The sequence below is a fragment of the Podarcis raffonei genome, chromosome 12 (genome assembly GCF_027172205.1).
Source record: "Podarcis raffonei isolate rPodRaf1 chromosome 12, rPodRaf1.pri, whole genome shotgun sequence".
In the NCBI taxonomy this organism is placed as follows: domain Eukaryota; kingdom Metazoa; phylum Chordata; class Lepidosauria; order Squamata; family Lacertidae; genus Podarcis; species Podarcis raffonei.
The window spans coordinates 1,669,782-1,685,896 of record NC_070613.1 but is presented as its reverse complement, the minus strand read 5'-3'; the positions used below and the strand labels follow the sequence as shown (position 1 = coordinate 1,685,896).

Sequence of the window (16,115 nt, the reverse complement as noted above, 5' to 3'; positions counted from 1 at the left end):
TGCTCCAAATTCTTCAGGTCGGGCATTGTTTTCTTTATCGGAGAAGACTGAGGCAAAGAAGGCATTGAGGAGTTCAGCCCTTTCTGTGTCCCCTGTTTGCATTTCACCATCTTCTCCTCTGAGTGACCCCACTGTTTCTTTGTTCTTCCTTTTGCTACGAACATACCCATAAAAGCCTTTTTTGTTGCTTTTAACCTCTCTAGCAAGCCTGAGTTCATTCTGTGCTTTAGCTTTTCTGACTTTGTGTCTACACGTGCTGGCTATTTGTTTGAATTCCTCTTTGGTGGTTTCCCCCCTTTTCCATTTTTTGTACACATCCTTTTTTAATCTTAACTCAGTTAAAAGTTCTTTAGATAGCCACCCTGGCTTCTTTAGGCACCTTCCATGTTTCCGTCTCATTGGTATTGCCTGAAGTTGTGCTTTTACTATCTCCCTCTTAACAAACTCCCAGCCATCATGAACTTCCTTTCCTTTTAGTATTACTGTCCATGGGATCTCACCAAGCACTTCCCTAAGTTTTATGAAGTCGGCTTTCTTAAAGTCGAGAAATTGAGTCCTAGTATGCTTGGCTGCTCCTTTCCGCTGTATAGTAAACTTCAGAAGAGCATGATCACTCGCGCCTAATGATCCTTCCACTTCTACCCCACTAACCAGGTCATCAACATTGGTTAGGACCAGATCTAAAATGGCTGTTCCTCTTGTTGCTTCTCCCACTTTCTGGACAATGAAGTTGTCTGCAAGGCCAGTGAGGAATCTGTTTGACCTTATGCTCTTGGCTGAGTTTGACATCCAACAAATATCCGGGTAACTTAAGTCCCCCATTACTACTATCTCCCTTCCTTTTGCATGCTTGGCCATCTGTTCCAGGAAGGCATCATCTATGTCCTCCGTTTGGCTTGGGGATCTATAGTAAACTCCCACAATGAGGTCACTGTTATTCTTCTCTCCCTTAATTTTGACCCAAATGCTCTCACTTTGGCTTTGAGGTTCTAAATCTTGGATCTCTTCACAGGTATACACATCCCTGACATATAACGCCACTCCTCCTCCTTTCTTGTCTGGTCTGTTTCTCTGAAATAGATTGTATCCCTCCATTATTACATTCCAATTGTGGGACTTATCCCACCAGGTTTCAGTGATTCCTATTATGTCATATTTAGTTTGCTGTACCAAGAGCTCAAGCTCATCTTGTTTATTTCCCATACTTTGCGCATTAGTGTACAGACATTGAAGTCCATTAATCATTCCCCCGTGTCTCTTATTTAAGGATTTTTTCCTCCCACCACTAGGTCTGCGTGCTGTTTGCTCCATTCGGTCTATGACATTTGGATGATCATCTTCATCAATTGATAGACTCCTACCTTCAGGAGCACTGTCTCCCTCCCCCACATTAGTCAGTTTAAAGCCCTCCTGATGAGGTTTCTGAGATTTTTTGCAAAAACATTCCTCCCAACCGTTGTGAGGTGCAGCCCATCGCTTGCCAGAAGTCCATCTTCAAGAAACTGCAGTCCGTGATCTAAGAATCCAAACCGTTCCTGTTTACACCATTTGCGAAGCCAGTTGTTCACTTCCACTATTTTTCCCTCTCTCCCTGGGCCACGTCGTTCAACTGGGAGGACAGATGAGATGACAATTTGTGCATTTAATTGCTTCAATTTCCTGCCCAGAGCCTCGTAATCTCTTTTGATCTGGAGGCTATTGCTTGCAGTGTCATTGGTTCCCACATGAACCAAGAGGAAGGGGTATTTGTCAGTGGGTTTTATGATTCCTTGCAGTCGTTCAGTTACATCTTGGATCTTAGCCCCGGGGAGACAGCACACTTCCCGAGACATCTTGTCAGGCCCACAGATCACTGCTTCTGTTCCCCTCAGTAGGGAATCCCCTATCACCACTACACGCCTCCTCTTAGGTCTGGTTGGGGTTCTTCTGTGAGCTGTCCGTTCCAAGGTCGCCTGCACATTCCCTGAGGACTGCCTTTGCTGCTCGTCTTCATATACCTGATCGACTGTAATGAGGGAGAGATCCTCAAATGGAGTCTGCTCTTCGTCTTCCATGCTAGGGGAAAGGACCTCAAAGCGATTGCGTATTTCTAAACAATCAGAGCGAACCCTGGGCCTCCTACTTCTTTGAGTCACGTTTCTCCATATATCTGGCTCCTGTGTTGGTGAACTAGCCTCCTCAGGGGAGTCCCCTGTCACCTCCTCGGTGGAGACGGTGTGCTCTGTTGCTTCCAAGAAGAACTCCAGCTCTCTAATTCTTTGGAGCGTAGCTACACGTTCCTCCAGTTGCTGGACTTTGTCTTTTAAGAGGGCAATCAACATACAATTGCTGCAGGTAAAGCTGCCTGCAACCTTTGGCAAGATGGCAAACATTGCGCAGGAACCACAGGCGACTGCAGCTGTTCCCTCACCCTCCATCTTGGTTTAGTAAAAATCTAGTAAAACCATCCAGTTTAGTAAAAATCTTTCCCTTCCTCACCCTGGTCAAAATGTCATCAATCCTGGGCATGGGGAAAGCCACTGGTTCAGACACTGCATTTAGGGCCCGGAAGTCCACTACAAGTCTCGGTTTATCCGTGTTTTTTTTGTCCACAAAAAACACTGGGCTGCCCCCCACCGCTCTGGACTCTCTGATGAAACCTTGCTTCAGGTTTTTATCAATAAACTCCCTTAACTCCTGCATTTCCCTGTCTGACATGGCATACAGCTTGCCCACTGGGAGCTGGGCCCCAGGGACTAGATTGATCTGGCAGTCAAAGGGCCTATGCGGTGGTAGTTTGTCTGCTTCCCTTTCGCTGAAGACATTGCTCAGGTCAGCGTATTGTTTGGGCACCTTCCCTTTGTCCGTTACTTCCGCCCCTGCTAGAAAGGCCTTTGCCCCTTCCGGAGCCTTCCCCTCTTTGCAATGTTCTAGGCAATGTGCTGACCCAAAGGAGACCACTCTCTGATGCCAGCCCACTAGCGGATCATGCAACGCTAGCCAGCTCATTCCCAAAATAATGGGAGCCCCTCCCAAGGTGGCCACATTGAACGCTATTCTTTCGGTGTGCCTGGCCACCCTCATTACCATTGGGACGGTCTGTAGGCTGACTTCTCCTCCCAACAGCTCCCTCCCATCGATCGTGGTCACCTGCAAGGGGTTACTTAAAGGGATTGTCTGTATCTGGTGTTCAGCTTTAAACTCCTTACTCATAAAATTACAGGAGCTGCCTGAGTCCAATAGCGCCTTTATCTTTAAAGGATGTCCGTTTGGCAGCTCTAGCAACACCTCTATCACTAGGGCTGGTCTTGGAGGTTCCGGCGTGGGCACTTTTACTGCTCCTTGGCCTGGCTGCTGTGCCCTGACGGTGGCAGCCAGGCGTTGGCTTTTACTTGCTCCTGGACTTCCTCCTCCTTTCCCCCAACAGCTCCCGCCATCCCTTGCCATTCCTTTCTTTGTGGACAGACTCTGGCAAAGTGACCTGGCTGCTGGCAGAGATAACATTTCTTGGGGCTCTTCCCCTCCTTCTTCCGCCCTTCACTGGGATTTGAAACTGCGCGCGCGCGCGCTGTTCCAATTTCCATCGGCTCTCCCAGCGGGAAAGTTGGCTCCGGAATCTCTGGAATGCGGAAATCCCTCCAACGCTCCCCTTTCCCTTCCCGCTTCTCCAAGGCTCTCGCCTCCTGGCGCGCTCCAATGGTCAGCGCCGATTTGGTCAGCTGGTCCATAGACTCCGCCCTGGGCGCCCGGGAAAGTTCGTCTTTCACAGCCGAAGAAAGTCCCTCTTCGAAAAGCATTTGAATGGGTTCCGCTGATAGATCCCACCCCAATTTATGTATCAACATGGTAAACTCAGTCCAGTACTCACGGACAGATCAGCTCCCCTGTTTACAAGCCATCAACTGTCTGCGCACCACTCCCTGCTCAATGTCGCTGGAAAACATCAGGTCCATGGAGCGAAAAAACTTCCTTGCGTCCTTCAGGACTTCATTATTCCCTGCCATCAGGGGTCTAACCCAGTCTCTCGCCCCCCCCTTCGAGATGGCCAACCACAAACGCCACTCGCGATTCCTCGTCGGGAAAGTCATCAAACTGCAGATTGAGAGCATACTGCATCTCTGTCCTAAAGGCTTGATAGTTCCTGGGATCCCCCCCAAACTTCTGCACCAATCCTGGCATCTTTCTTGCCAGTGGGGAGCCTTTTGCCTTTTCTGCATCCTGCGCCCTCCTCTCCTCGAGCCTCGCCGTTTGCAGCGCTAGCTGGACCTCCAACACCCGGTACCTTTCTTCCAGGCTTGGACCCGCTCCAGCTCCTCCTGCTTCTCCGGTTCCGGCTGGGTTGCTCATGATGCCTCTCTGCACAAGCTGCTTTCAGGGACTGTCAGATTGCTGTGATGGGATGATGAGCTGCTTGTGCGTGAAATTCCTAGTCCCTCAGAGTTAGGCTAAGTCCACAAACCTCTGTCTGTAACGGAGCTCCATAATCATGGCTCCGTCAGTCGCTGGCAGAATCCGACAGTGGGCGTTTACGGAACTTCTTCCAGCATAAAAGCTCCTTAACGGAAACGCGCCTTCTGGACTCTCGGCACGACAGTTTCCGGCGAGGAGTGGGCGTCCCTATAGGAGGTCCTGAAACCTCCCCACTGTTATCGCTGGAAGTGTCTCTGAGCCATCCCTCCGACTCACTATCCCTTGGAGCTCCTTCTCTCCCCCTGCTGGTTCCCTCCTCAGCTGACAAGTCTCTCCCAACCTCTGTGAGCCCTTTCCTCTCCGGTTCTTCCGATGGCAGTTCCCTGACAGCTGCCTTGTTATTCAAAGCGAAGCAGCGATTCCCACATTTCTTAACCAGTTTCAGGAGCACCTTGTTTTTGGAATTCTCCACATATTCCTCCAAGGATTCACCTTTCAAATCCTCTTTGTGGGTGAACAAGACAAGCATGCGCTTCCCGAACTTCTTCCTAAACCTTTTCTTGACCTTTTTAGCAGTTTTCTTGTCTTCCGGAGTGAAACGGCCCACAGTGATCACCAAGACCAGAACATAAGGACTGGACTTGCAGAGGTTTTTGATCTCTCGCTTGTGCTGTTTGAGAGATTCTGAACTAGAGACAGCGGGCGTGTCAATCACAGAAAACCTCTGGCCCTTAAATTCTCCACTCTCCTTCTGGACGTTCTGAGTTGTTGGCTTAGCTGAAAAAGCCGAGAGAAATTTCTCCCGTCCAAGGAGGGTGTTCCCTGTGGCACTTTTCCCCACCCCGGCCTTGCCAAGAAGGACAATACACAGTTCCGATTCTTCCTTGACCAACCACATTCTTTCATTGGATCCCCGGGGGATCCGTTACACGTAAGGGGGGAGTCCTCCCTTCTTCCCTGTCCCTTTTCTTTCTTTTTAAAATATTTTTTCAAATTAATTTTACCTTTATGATTTGACATTCAAACTTAGAATACAATAATGAAATATTCTCTGAATTCTCCGACCTCCCTCCTCCCCTCTGTGGAGTCCACAAACATCTTCTTCTACATCTGAGACCATTCTCTATTTATCTATATACTCTTCAGAGAATAGCTGGAAGTGGGGAGGCAGAAAAATGTCCTACTTTCCTTCCACTCTGCAGTACTGCGCCCAGAGCTCAGAAACTGCTTGCGCCAATGAAATTCCCTGTCACAAAATGCGCCTAGAACGACGGGAGTTTCGAACACTGGTTAGGTAGCCACCTGTCATGGATGCTTTAGATGAGAGTCCTGCATAGCAGGGGGTTGGACTAGATCAGAGGTTCCCAAGCTTATTTGACCTAGTGCCCCCTTTTCAGAAAACCAACAACTCAGTGCCCCCTGGAAATCTACCTTCGTTAAGTGCACAAACAGAAAGATGTCGTGACAAATTTGCATTCTTTTTATGTATCTATATTTCTAGCTACGTCCTAAGTAGATAATCACTCCGACTTTAACTCTATGTTACATTGATAAGCATCATTATACAACAATTGAAACCATGCACTCAATGGTTTTTCAAAATTTCATTCTCTTCTTGTCTTTCTTCATGCTTTATTCTATTATTTAGACTATACTAACAGGGAGAAAATGCTTGATCTGAGAGCTGCTGCCATTCAATGGATGGAGCTGTAAGAAAATAAGGATGGGGGACAACCTGGCTTGCCAGTAGTACATGTGAGAAGAATCTAGGGGGTCTTGGTGGACTCCAAGCTTAACGTGACTCAATAGTGAGATGCAGCAGCAAAAAGAGGTTGGGTGGCCATCGGTTATGGATGCTTTAGTTGAGATTCCTGCCTTGAATGGGGTTGGACCAGCTGACCCTCAGGGTCCCTTCTAACTTTGCGATTTGACAATTCTATGATTCTGTGAGCAGGATGAGATGTTGCCCAGCTGGAGGGAGCATCTCTGAGCAGGTGCAGAGTGCAAAAGGCCTTCTCTAGCTGCAGCAATTCATTATGTGAAAGGCTGGGCTGGATGAATCCCTAGCTGGAAATTAAGATTGCCGGAAGAAATAACAGCAATGTCAGATATGCAGATGACACAACCTTGATGGCAGAAAGTGAGGAGGAATTAAAGAACTTTTTAATGAGGGTGAAAGAGGAGAGCGCAAAATATGGTCTGAAGCTCAACATCAAAAAAACGAAGAAGATGGCCACTGGGCCCATCACCTCCTGGCAAATAGAAGGGGAAGAAATGGAGGCAGTGAAAGATTTTACTTTCTTGGGCTCCATGATCACTGCAGATGGTGACAGCAGCCACGAAATTAAAAGACACCTGCTTCTTGGGAGAAAAGCAATGTCAAACCTAGACAGCATATTAAAAAGCAGAGACATCACCTTGCCAACAAAGGTCCATATAGTAAAAGCTATGGTTTTCCCAGTAGTGATGTATGGAAGTGAAAGCTGGACCATAAAGAAAGCTGATCGCCGAAGAATTGATGCTTTTCAATTCTGGTGCTGGAGGAGACTCTTGAGAGTCCCATGGACTGCAAGAAGATCAAACGTATCCATTCTTAAGGAAATCAGCCCTGAGTGCTCACTGGAAGGACAGATCGTGAAGCTGAGGCTCCAATACTTTGGCCACCTCATGAGAAGAGAAGACTCCCTGGAAAAGACCCTGATGCTGGGAAAGATGGAGGGCACAAGGAGAAGGGGGCGACAGAGGATGAGATGGTTGGACAGTGTTCTTGAAGCTACCAGCATGAGTTTGACCAAACTGTGGGAGGCAGTGGAAGACAGGAGTGCCTGGCCTGCTCTGGTCCAGGGGGTCACGAAGAGTCGGACACGACTAAACGACTAAACAAACAACAAAATTTTCTGCCATTGCAGGGCCTCTCCAGGCCCAACCATCCCCGCTTTGTCTCCCGGTCCTCGCGCATCACACGGGGAGACTCGCGCAAGAGGACAGCGCGGGCTGGGCGTGAGGACTCCTGCTGCCCTGAGCAGGCTTCGTGCTAGGAGGAGGGACCTCGGACGGATGGACTTGGCATCGCCCATGGGCCCCGATCCCCCTTCCCTCTTGCAAGCTGAACGGGGACAGCGCAAGGCGCTCCCCACGCCGGTCTCCCCGGGTCTCGCCTCTGGCCAAGGAATCAGGAGGGAGATGCGCGCCACGGCAGCGCGCTCAGCTGAGCTTCCAGGAACCCTCTGCTCTCCCCGCCCTCCTGAAGGGCGTTTTGGAACAAAAGGAGGCGCGATCGTGGGACGCTGAGCTCCGCATCCATTCACCTTCAAGGCTGAGAGATTCTGGCACAGTGCCGGATTGAGGTATAAGCTCAACAAGCCATAGCTCGGGGGGGGGGGGAATTAAAGGGAAAAAACCCCTGGATGTACATTTCCGAAATATAAGATAAAAAACAAAATAAAACCTACATACAGCAACCGCGTTTTGTGTTGTGTCGGCTCCTATGATGTAAGTCATGGGCCCCGCCTGCTAGCCTGCTCCCTCAATATCCCTGCTTTGCTCCTTTCTATATATAGGGTGCTTACATTCTGCTATTTATAATTATTAGTAGTTTGCATCATATATTTACACCTATTTTTATTTCATGTTATAGCAAGTTTCTGGAGACTTTATGATGAGTCTTTGTAAATTGTGTTTCTAAAGGAACTTTTGTTATTGCCAAATGCCAATGTGTTTGCATTATTAAGTTCGTTATGAATAAATCATTTTAAGTTAGAGCTTAATAATTATTTCAATATTAATATACTTCTTAATTGTATTTCAGTTCAACAATTACTTTTAAAAAACACATATTTTGTTATGTGCAAATGGCTTTAGATACCTATGAGGTCCATAAATTACCATATAGCATATATTAAACACAAAAACAGTGACAATTTGTTGTTGACAAAGGACAGCTGGACATATAAAGGGCCCCATTACCTTCAGGAGCTGAGGGCCTCATCAAACCTCAATCCAGCCCTGTTGTGGCACACACAAAATGCATTGTGGGTGGGCAGCTCATGCCTGGAAAGGGGCCGTTTCCCCAACCCCCCCCCAAAGTGAGCATGGACGTCTTACTGAAAGACCCGACTTCAGTTCACCCCTCAGCCCCTGGGGTAATTTCCAAGTGGTTGCAAAGTAGCACAAACCTTCCTTTTTACAATAAATAAAACATTGGAAGAGTTTGTTTTGTTTCCAAAGGGCAAGTCTTAGAAGCGGATGGTTCTGCTGACTCAAAAGGAGGGTGCAGAAGACACTCACTCCCCCCCGCCCCCGCTGTGTGTTTGTTACCAATGAGAGGAAGCAGGAGAAAGTAGGAGTCATGTCAACTTATTGAGAGGGGAGGGGGAAAGGAAATCTGCCCAAATGGAAATGAGAAGCATCAGGTGTGCAGCGGATACCAGGTGTCTGCTGCTGAGGTAGAAGGAGCTAAGTGATCTCAGAAAGGGAAGAAAAGGATGTTCCAGCTGCCTTGGAGCCTGGCCTCATAGACCAGCAGCTGCCAGTGTGTTTTCCAGGGGCACAATTGTGCCCTTGACACCTTCCCCTGTTGCACACACACAGCCACTGAACTCCCCATGCCCACTGCCGGGGCCTGAGAAGGTTTTAGAGGCTCCAAGCATTTAAAAGATGTTGGTGCCCCCATATATATCTAATTCAACACATGAACAATAAGCTTATAGTGATGGCCACCAACATGGATGACTTAAAAATAGGATTCTTGATTTATTTACCGCACACTGGCTTGTCCACCCTTCCTCAATCCCGTCCCTAGAAAACACCAGTCTGAGTGGTTTCCCCCCTTTTCACACTCCTCTCCAATGGAACACCCCCTCTTCTGCTCTAAATCAGAGCAAACATCAATTCCTGGGAAAGACGATTGACGTTTGCTCCAACTGAGTGCCAAGGAGAGGGTTTCCTGTGGAGAGGCAGCAAAACAAGGGGAAGTGTGGATAAGCCACAGAATTCCATGGATCCAAAATGTTAAACCCGGTTTAGGCTTAAGGAGGTTGTGAAGGGAAGGGGGAATGAAGGTCGTGAAATAGTGCCACACGGAGGATGTGCAATAATGATGGGAGAACGCAGATTATCCTGCTGTGTTTATTGATGATACTGCTTCCGTCTACATTGGAGGATGAGATCTTCCTGCTCCTCTTTTGCCTTCTTTGGAAGCTTCTCCGGATTCTGGAACAAACTACGAACAAAGGGAACTAAATGCCTGTTGGAAACAAACTGTAAGTGATTGGTGTGGAGTCAAGAGAAAGGGGGAAAGATGTCAAGGGGAGGAGGAGGGGGGAGTTCTTAAATAAGCAAGAATTTACCTTTCCCTCCTTAAGCTCATGGAAGGAACCTCAAACGTCATCTAGCCCAACACTTCTGCGGTCTCTCGATAGGGAGCCCTCCCCCCCGCCTCTGCTTAAAAACCTCTAATGAAATAGCATTTGGGGGGGTTAAATGAGGGGGGAGAACCACGTGTGCCACCTTGAACTTGGAAAAAAAGGTGGGATATAAATGCATTAAATTAATAAATTCTTCCCCAGGAACATAAAGTTCTTCCTAATGCTTTCATTTTTCATTTTACTTTTGAGCTGCTTGTTCAGCTCTTACCCTCTGGAGCAACTGAAAACCCCCCTGTTCCATCCTCCTTTTCCAAGTCTGAATTTGGCTACCATGTAAGTCATCAGCAAATGGAAAAGACAGGGGCCCCATTCTTATTCTCTGCACCCTACCTTCTTTGATTTCTTCTTCTGCTGCCCTTTGGGGATTTCTCCAGCATTCATTTCATCCTCCACTGGTCCCCTGCTGCTGTTTGTTTTGAAGTCTCCCCAGGTTTCCTTCCATCTGACCTCAGTGACGTCTCCATTGGACGCGGCTTGAGATACGGCTGGTCCCCGTTCTCCTGAACCACCTTCTCAATCACAGACAGCAGCTCTTCTGCCTGGCTGGCCCTTTCCTCTCCCGTCCCTTTGTTGTTGAAAGCGCAGCAACGGTTGTTGCACTTCCTCACCAAATCCTGTAGGGCTGTGTTTCCAGACTGTCCTATGTACGCCTGTAGGCTTTCTGACTCTAGGTCTTCTTTACGGGTGAACAAGACGATCATGTACTTTGTGGCCTCTGGGCCAAAGACCTCCTCCACCCTCTTGGCGGCCACAATGTCTTCCTCGGTGAAACGACCGGCCTGCGTCACAAACACCAGGGCGTGGGGACCTTGCTCACAGAGAGAGAGGCACTTCTGGACTTCCAGAATATCATGCTCTGTTTGAGGACGAGCATCAAAAATGTCTGGAGTGTCAATGACGACCACTTGTTTCCCCTTCCACCTCTCTGCTTGGACCTCTCTGCTGCATGTCTGGGTCACTGGCTTCAGAGAGAGTTTGGACTCAAAGGTCTTCTCCTCCCCCAGAAGGGTGTTTCCTGTGGCACTTCTCCCTCCACCAGGCTTCCCAACAAGGACTACCCGCAGTTCGGAATCCTTGTGGGAGAGACTCAGGTTCCCAGGCTCTGTTGGGAAGGAATAAGGAACGTTCATATCAATCACACTTCCCTTTCCTCCATGCTTCCCAGGCACAGTCCTCAGGTTGCAGCTCTGTGTCCAATGACCTGGTCTTGATTTTCCCAAGAAAACCTGCTCTTTAAAGCTGAATCAGAGCAAATGTCAATCCTTGGAAAACCTGAATTGACATTACATGTTACAAGGAAGGAGTTTCCAACTAAATAGCAGGAAGAACTTTCTGAGGGCAAGAGATGCTTGACAGTGGAACGGTCTCCCTTGGGAGGTGAGGGGCTCTCCATCCTTGGAGGTTTTTAAGCAGAGGTTGGATGGCCGTCTGTCATGGATGCTTGAGCTGAGATTCCTGCATTGCAGGGGGTTGGACTAGATGGCGATGGGGCTCCCTTCCAATTCTATAATTCTATGGCATTTGCTTTGATTCAGCTTTAGACAGTCAGTTGTTGTGGGGAAACCTCACAGCAAAACAAACAAACAAACAAACATTCTCGAACACAGAGTTTCAAATCATGGATGTGTGCCTGGAATGTGGTGGGTAAAATATCAGTGTAGATAATCTCTCAGTGTCAACTGAAACAACATTCAGGGCTTTCTGGTCCCCATTTAAGGTGTTATCCAGGGCTTTCAAGTCCACACTGACCTGGGTTCCTTGGAGCACTTCTCCCTCCATCGGTCGCCCCAGATCCTCCTGGGATTGGCAGAGGGTTCCTTTCTTCCTGTCCTGTTGGTTGGGGAGGCTCAGGGTGCCCCAGTGATGTGGTGTGGCCAGGCCTTCCCAGTGGTGTGGACATGGTTGTGGAGTCTCTTCCCCTGGTGATCCAATTCAAATTTTCTGAAACAATATTCAAAGCAAAACAACCATCCATTGAAATCCACATTTCTCTGAATTTATTAGTGCAGTTTTCCAGCCAAGTAAGGTGTACAAAAATGCATATACTAGAGTATATGTTGAAATGTGGAGAGCTTAAAAACCATATTGTCAGGAAAGCATTATACAATGTCTGGATTCGGTATAAAGATTTGTTAGAAAACAAAACCCCTAGGTGGTTGTCACCAATGGAAGCTAAGGAAGTGAAAAAACTTAATATGGAATCCAAATGGCCGAAGTATTGGGAAATTATAGAACATGAGGAGGGAAAAGTGAAATTGCAGAGTTATGAGAAGTTGAAATCTAAAGTAAGAGACTGGCTACATTACTACCAGATAAATGAAGTTTTTAAACAGGACAGGAAAATTGGCTTCCAGGTGGAGAGGTCAAAATTAGAAACAGAGCTTTTGGAACCCAGTACTAAAAATCTGTCAAGAATGTATAACTTGCTGCTGAAATGGAATACACAGGATGAGACGGTTAAATCAGCTATGATTAAATGGGCACAAGATATTGGCCATGACATTATGTTTGCTGACTGGGAACAGTTATGGACCACCGGTATAAAGTTTACGGCATGTAATGCCTTAAGAGAGAACATTATGAAAATGATCTATAGGTGGTACATGACCCCAGTCAAGCTTGCAAAAATTTACCACATGCCCAATAATAAATGTTGGAAATGTAAGGAAACTGAAGGTACCTTTTACCACCTTTGGTGGACGTGCCCAAGGATCAAGGTCTTCTGGGAAATGATTTATAATGAAATGAAAAAGGTGCTTAAATGCACATTCGTGAAGAAACCAGAGGCCTTTCTCCTGGGCATGGTGGGCCAATTGGTCTCAAAGAAAGATAGGACGTTTTTTATGTATGCTACAACAGCAGCAAGAGTACTTTTAGCAAAGTACTGGAAGACACAAGAACTACCCACACTGGAAGAATGGCAGACCAAGGTGATTGACTACATGGGACTGGCGGAGATGACTGGCAGAATCCGTGACCAAGGGAGAGAGACGGTGGAAGAAGATTGGAAGAAATTTAAAGTTTATCTTAAGAACTGATGCAAAATTAATGAGTGTTAAAATGTCTTGGGTCATGTAAAATAGAATTGCAGGGACAAACAATTGGATATGAGAAAAAGGATTTAAAGGAAAAAAAGTGTTATAAGTTGAAATTGGGGGTTGCTGGAAAGATTTAAAACAGGGATGCAGAAAAGGGAGGTATGGGGAAGTCGATGAAAGAAGGTTTAAGAAAAAATGTGAAGAAATTATACGTGTTTATATGTTTGTTTGTTTTTGTATTGTCTTGTATTGTCTATTAATATGTGTTAAAAAACCAATAAAAATTTTATAAAAAACAAAAAAAAAATGAAATGTGGAGAGCTGTGCTTAATTTGGGGGGAAAGTGAGAAGCAGAGAGAAGTCAAAATTTAAGAGATTCTCCCACATGTAGCCAGGAGAAAGAACACAGATGTCCACCTGCCTATGTCCTGGCTAGCACTGACTCCACTCTGGACATTATGAAACAGGGTCTGACGGGGATTCTAAGCACATTCAGGCAAACACAATTAGAAGCCACCCCACAACCAGGAGCCCCAATGACCCAGAATTTCCAACCATTGGGTTGCTGGGCACGTGGTTTGCATGTGTGAATCAAATGCCTGCATAGGTCTCATGTGCTGAATTGCATAAAGCAAGCAAACTCTTGTTAGCGGGGTACAGAGCCACCCCCTTCTAGGTGCAGAATTCTGCTCCCCTTTGAGCTCTTACTTGAACAAAGAAGAAACACAGGTATTTGTTGGATCTCTTTAAGGAAGGGCTACCTTGGGAAACTCAGCTCAGGGAAATCTATAACTGCTCCAGAATCATAATTTGATTCTACCTTCAGGGAATTCATTTAGTCCTCCTTCATCTGTGTCCATTGCCTCTTCCTCTGGTTTCATTTCAGCTGCGCTCCTTGTCGATCCTCTTGGAAACAGCTCAAGGAAAGGCTTGTTCTGGTTGTCTATCATCATCTGCTCGATTTTCACCAGCAGCTCTTCCGCCTGGCTGGCCCTTTCCTCTCCCGTCCCTTTGTTGTTGAAAGCGCAGCAACGGTTGTTGCACTTCCTCACCAAATCCTGTAGGGCTGTGTTTCCAGACTGTCCTATGTACGCCTGTAGGCTTTCTGACTCTAGGTCTTCTTTGCGGGTGAACAAGACGATCATGTACTTTGTGGCCTCTGGGCCAAAGACCTCCTCCACCCTCTTGGCGGCCACAATGTCTTCCTCGGTGAAACGACCGGCCTGCGTCACAAACACCAGGGCGTGGGGACCTTGCTCACAGAGAGAGAGGCACTTCTGGACTTCCAGAATATCATGCTCTGTTTGAGGACGAGCATCAAAAATGTCTGGAGTGTCAATGACGACCACTTGTTTCCCCTTCCACCTCTCTGCTTGGACCTCTCTGCTGCATGTCTGGGTCACTGGCTTCAGAGAGAGTTTGGACTCAAAGGTCTTCTCCTCCCCCAGAAGGGTGTTTCCTGTGGCACTTCTCCCTCCACCAGGCTTCCCAACAAGGACTACCCGCAGTTCGGAATCCTTGTGGGAGAGACTCAGGTTCCCAGGCTCTGTTGGGAAGGAATAAGGAACGTTCATATCAATCACACTTCCCTTTCCTCCATGCTTCCCAGGCACAGTCCTCAGGTTGCAGCTCTGTGTCCAATGACCTGGTCTTGGTTTTCCTAAGAAAACCTGCTCTTTAAAGCTGAATCAGAGCAAATGTCAATCCTTGGAAAACCTGAATTGACATTACATGTTACAAGGAAGGAGTTTCCAACTAAATAGCAGGAAGAACTTTCTGAGGGCAAGAGATGCTTGACAGTGGAACGGTCTCCCTTGGGAGGTGAGGGGCTCTCCATCCTTGGAGGTTTTTAAGCAGAGGTTGGATGGCCGTCTGTCATGGATGCTTGAGCAGAGATTCCTGCATTGCAGGGGGTTGGACTAGATGGCGATGGGGCTCCCTTCCAATTCTATAATTCTATGGCATTTGCTTTGATTCAGCTTTAGACAGTCAGTTGTTGTGGGGAAACCTCACAGCAAAAAAACAAACAAACAAACATTCTCGAACACAGAGTTTCAACACAGAGCCTACTCCTCTAGGCTTTCTTTCTCTAGGTCTTCTTTGCGGGTGAACAAGACGATCATGTACTTTGTAGCCTCTGAACCAAAGACCTCCTCCACCCTCTTCACGGCCACAGGGATGTCAGTTTCGTGGCACGTTGTAGTAGCCCAACTGAGAGATTACCTTGTAGAAACACCACCCAGGTTCTTATTCTCAAGAAAGACCCTAAGCTGGCAAGTCAGTCAGGAGTGAAAACAATATTGCCCTGGCCACACTCATACCTTGGAGACCCAAGTCAACAACTATTCCTGCAGTACCACTAAGTCTTGTTCCTTAAGGGAGAGTGGGCTGCTCATTTCCAGATTTGTGGACCTGCCTCTTGCCTGGGAATTCACCCCCCGAATTGCCACTTTCCAGGGTCCATACACTGCAACAATTCCCCTAAGCACCTGGGGTCACCTCACCCTTCCAACTGTGACCCACAAATGGTCCAACCTTCACCATTCCCATCACATGGTTCTTTCAGAGGAGGGTCAGGAGAAGGGAGAGACTTACCTCTAACTTCCTCTCTCGATTCATCCATTGTCCAGGCAGATTGCTGAGCCAGAAGAGAACCAGAAAATGAAGTTCATTAGCTCCTGCTTTGCCCAAACTCCTCTCCATCACCAGAGGAAGCTTATGATGGAAACACAACCCTGAAAGAACCTCAAAGCACCATATTCTGCCCCTGCAGATTTGGGATTCAATTACTAGGGAGGCAGTTGATGACATTTTTTACATGCATTGGTCCTAAATTAGGTTTGCTAATTTTTCCTGTTGATAATTTCATTGTTCTATCTTTTTGGAAACGGCTTTGAAGGTGTGTGGTTTTTACCACCAACAGGTGTATAAGCATTAATAAATAAACATGCCTAACACTTTGTCCTTCACAATCTCTTGCCAGAATCTTCCCACCCTCTACATCTGCGGGTGTACTTGCTTCGCCCTCCCCACTCCTCAGATGGTTGGTGGGAAAAGCACCCGGATATTCCCTCCCTCCACCCAGAGCTGCATCTCACCTCCCCCCACCTTACCTGCTGCTGCCTTGGGGGTCCCTGGCAGCCTGGCCTGGGGTATCCTCCCTTCTGCAGCTCCCAGGCAGGTGGGCTGGTTTGGGGAGGGCCCTGAACAGCTGCAGCCACTCAGGATGATGGTCTGTAGGCTCCTTGGGGCCTAGTCCTGA

General features: G+C 47.4%; 1 protein-coding gene across 1 annotated transcript in view; it reads right to left on the bottom strand.

Annotated features, from left to right (window-relative positions):
- Nucleotides 1–16,115, bottom strand: part of LOC128398360 (GTPase IMAP family member 8-like) — a 214,977-nt gene that overhangs the window by 94,568 nt on the left and 104,294 nt on the right. The window contains exon 4 of the mRNA XM_053359366.1: nucleotides 11,565–11,756. Within this exon, the coding sequence (XP_053215341.1) occupies nucleotides 11,565–11,756 (192 nt within the window). The remainder of the gene's footprint in view (nucleotides 1–11,564; nucleotides 11,757–16,115) is intronic.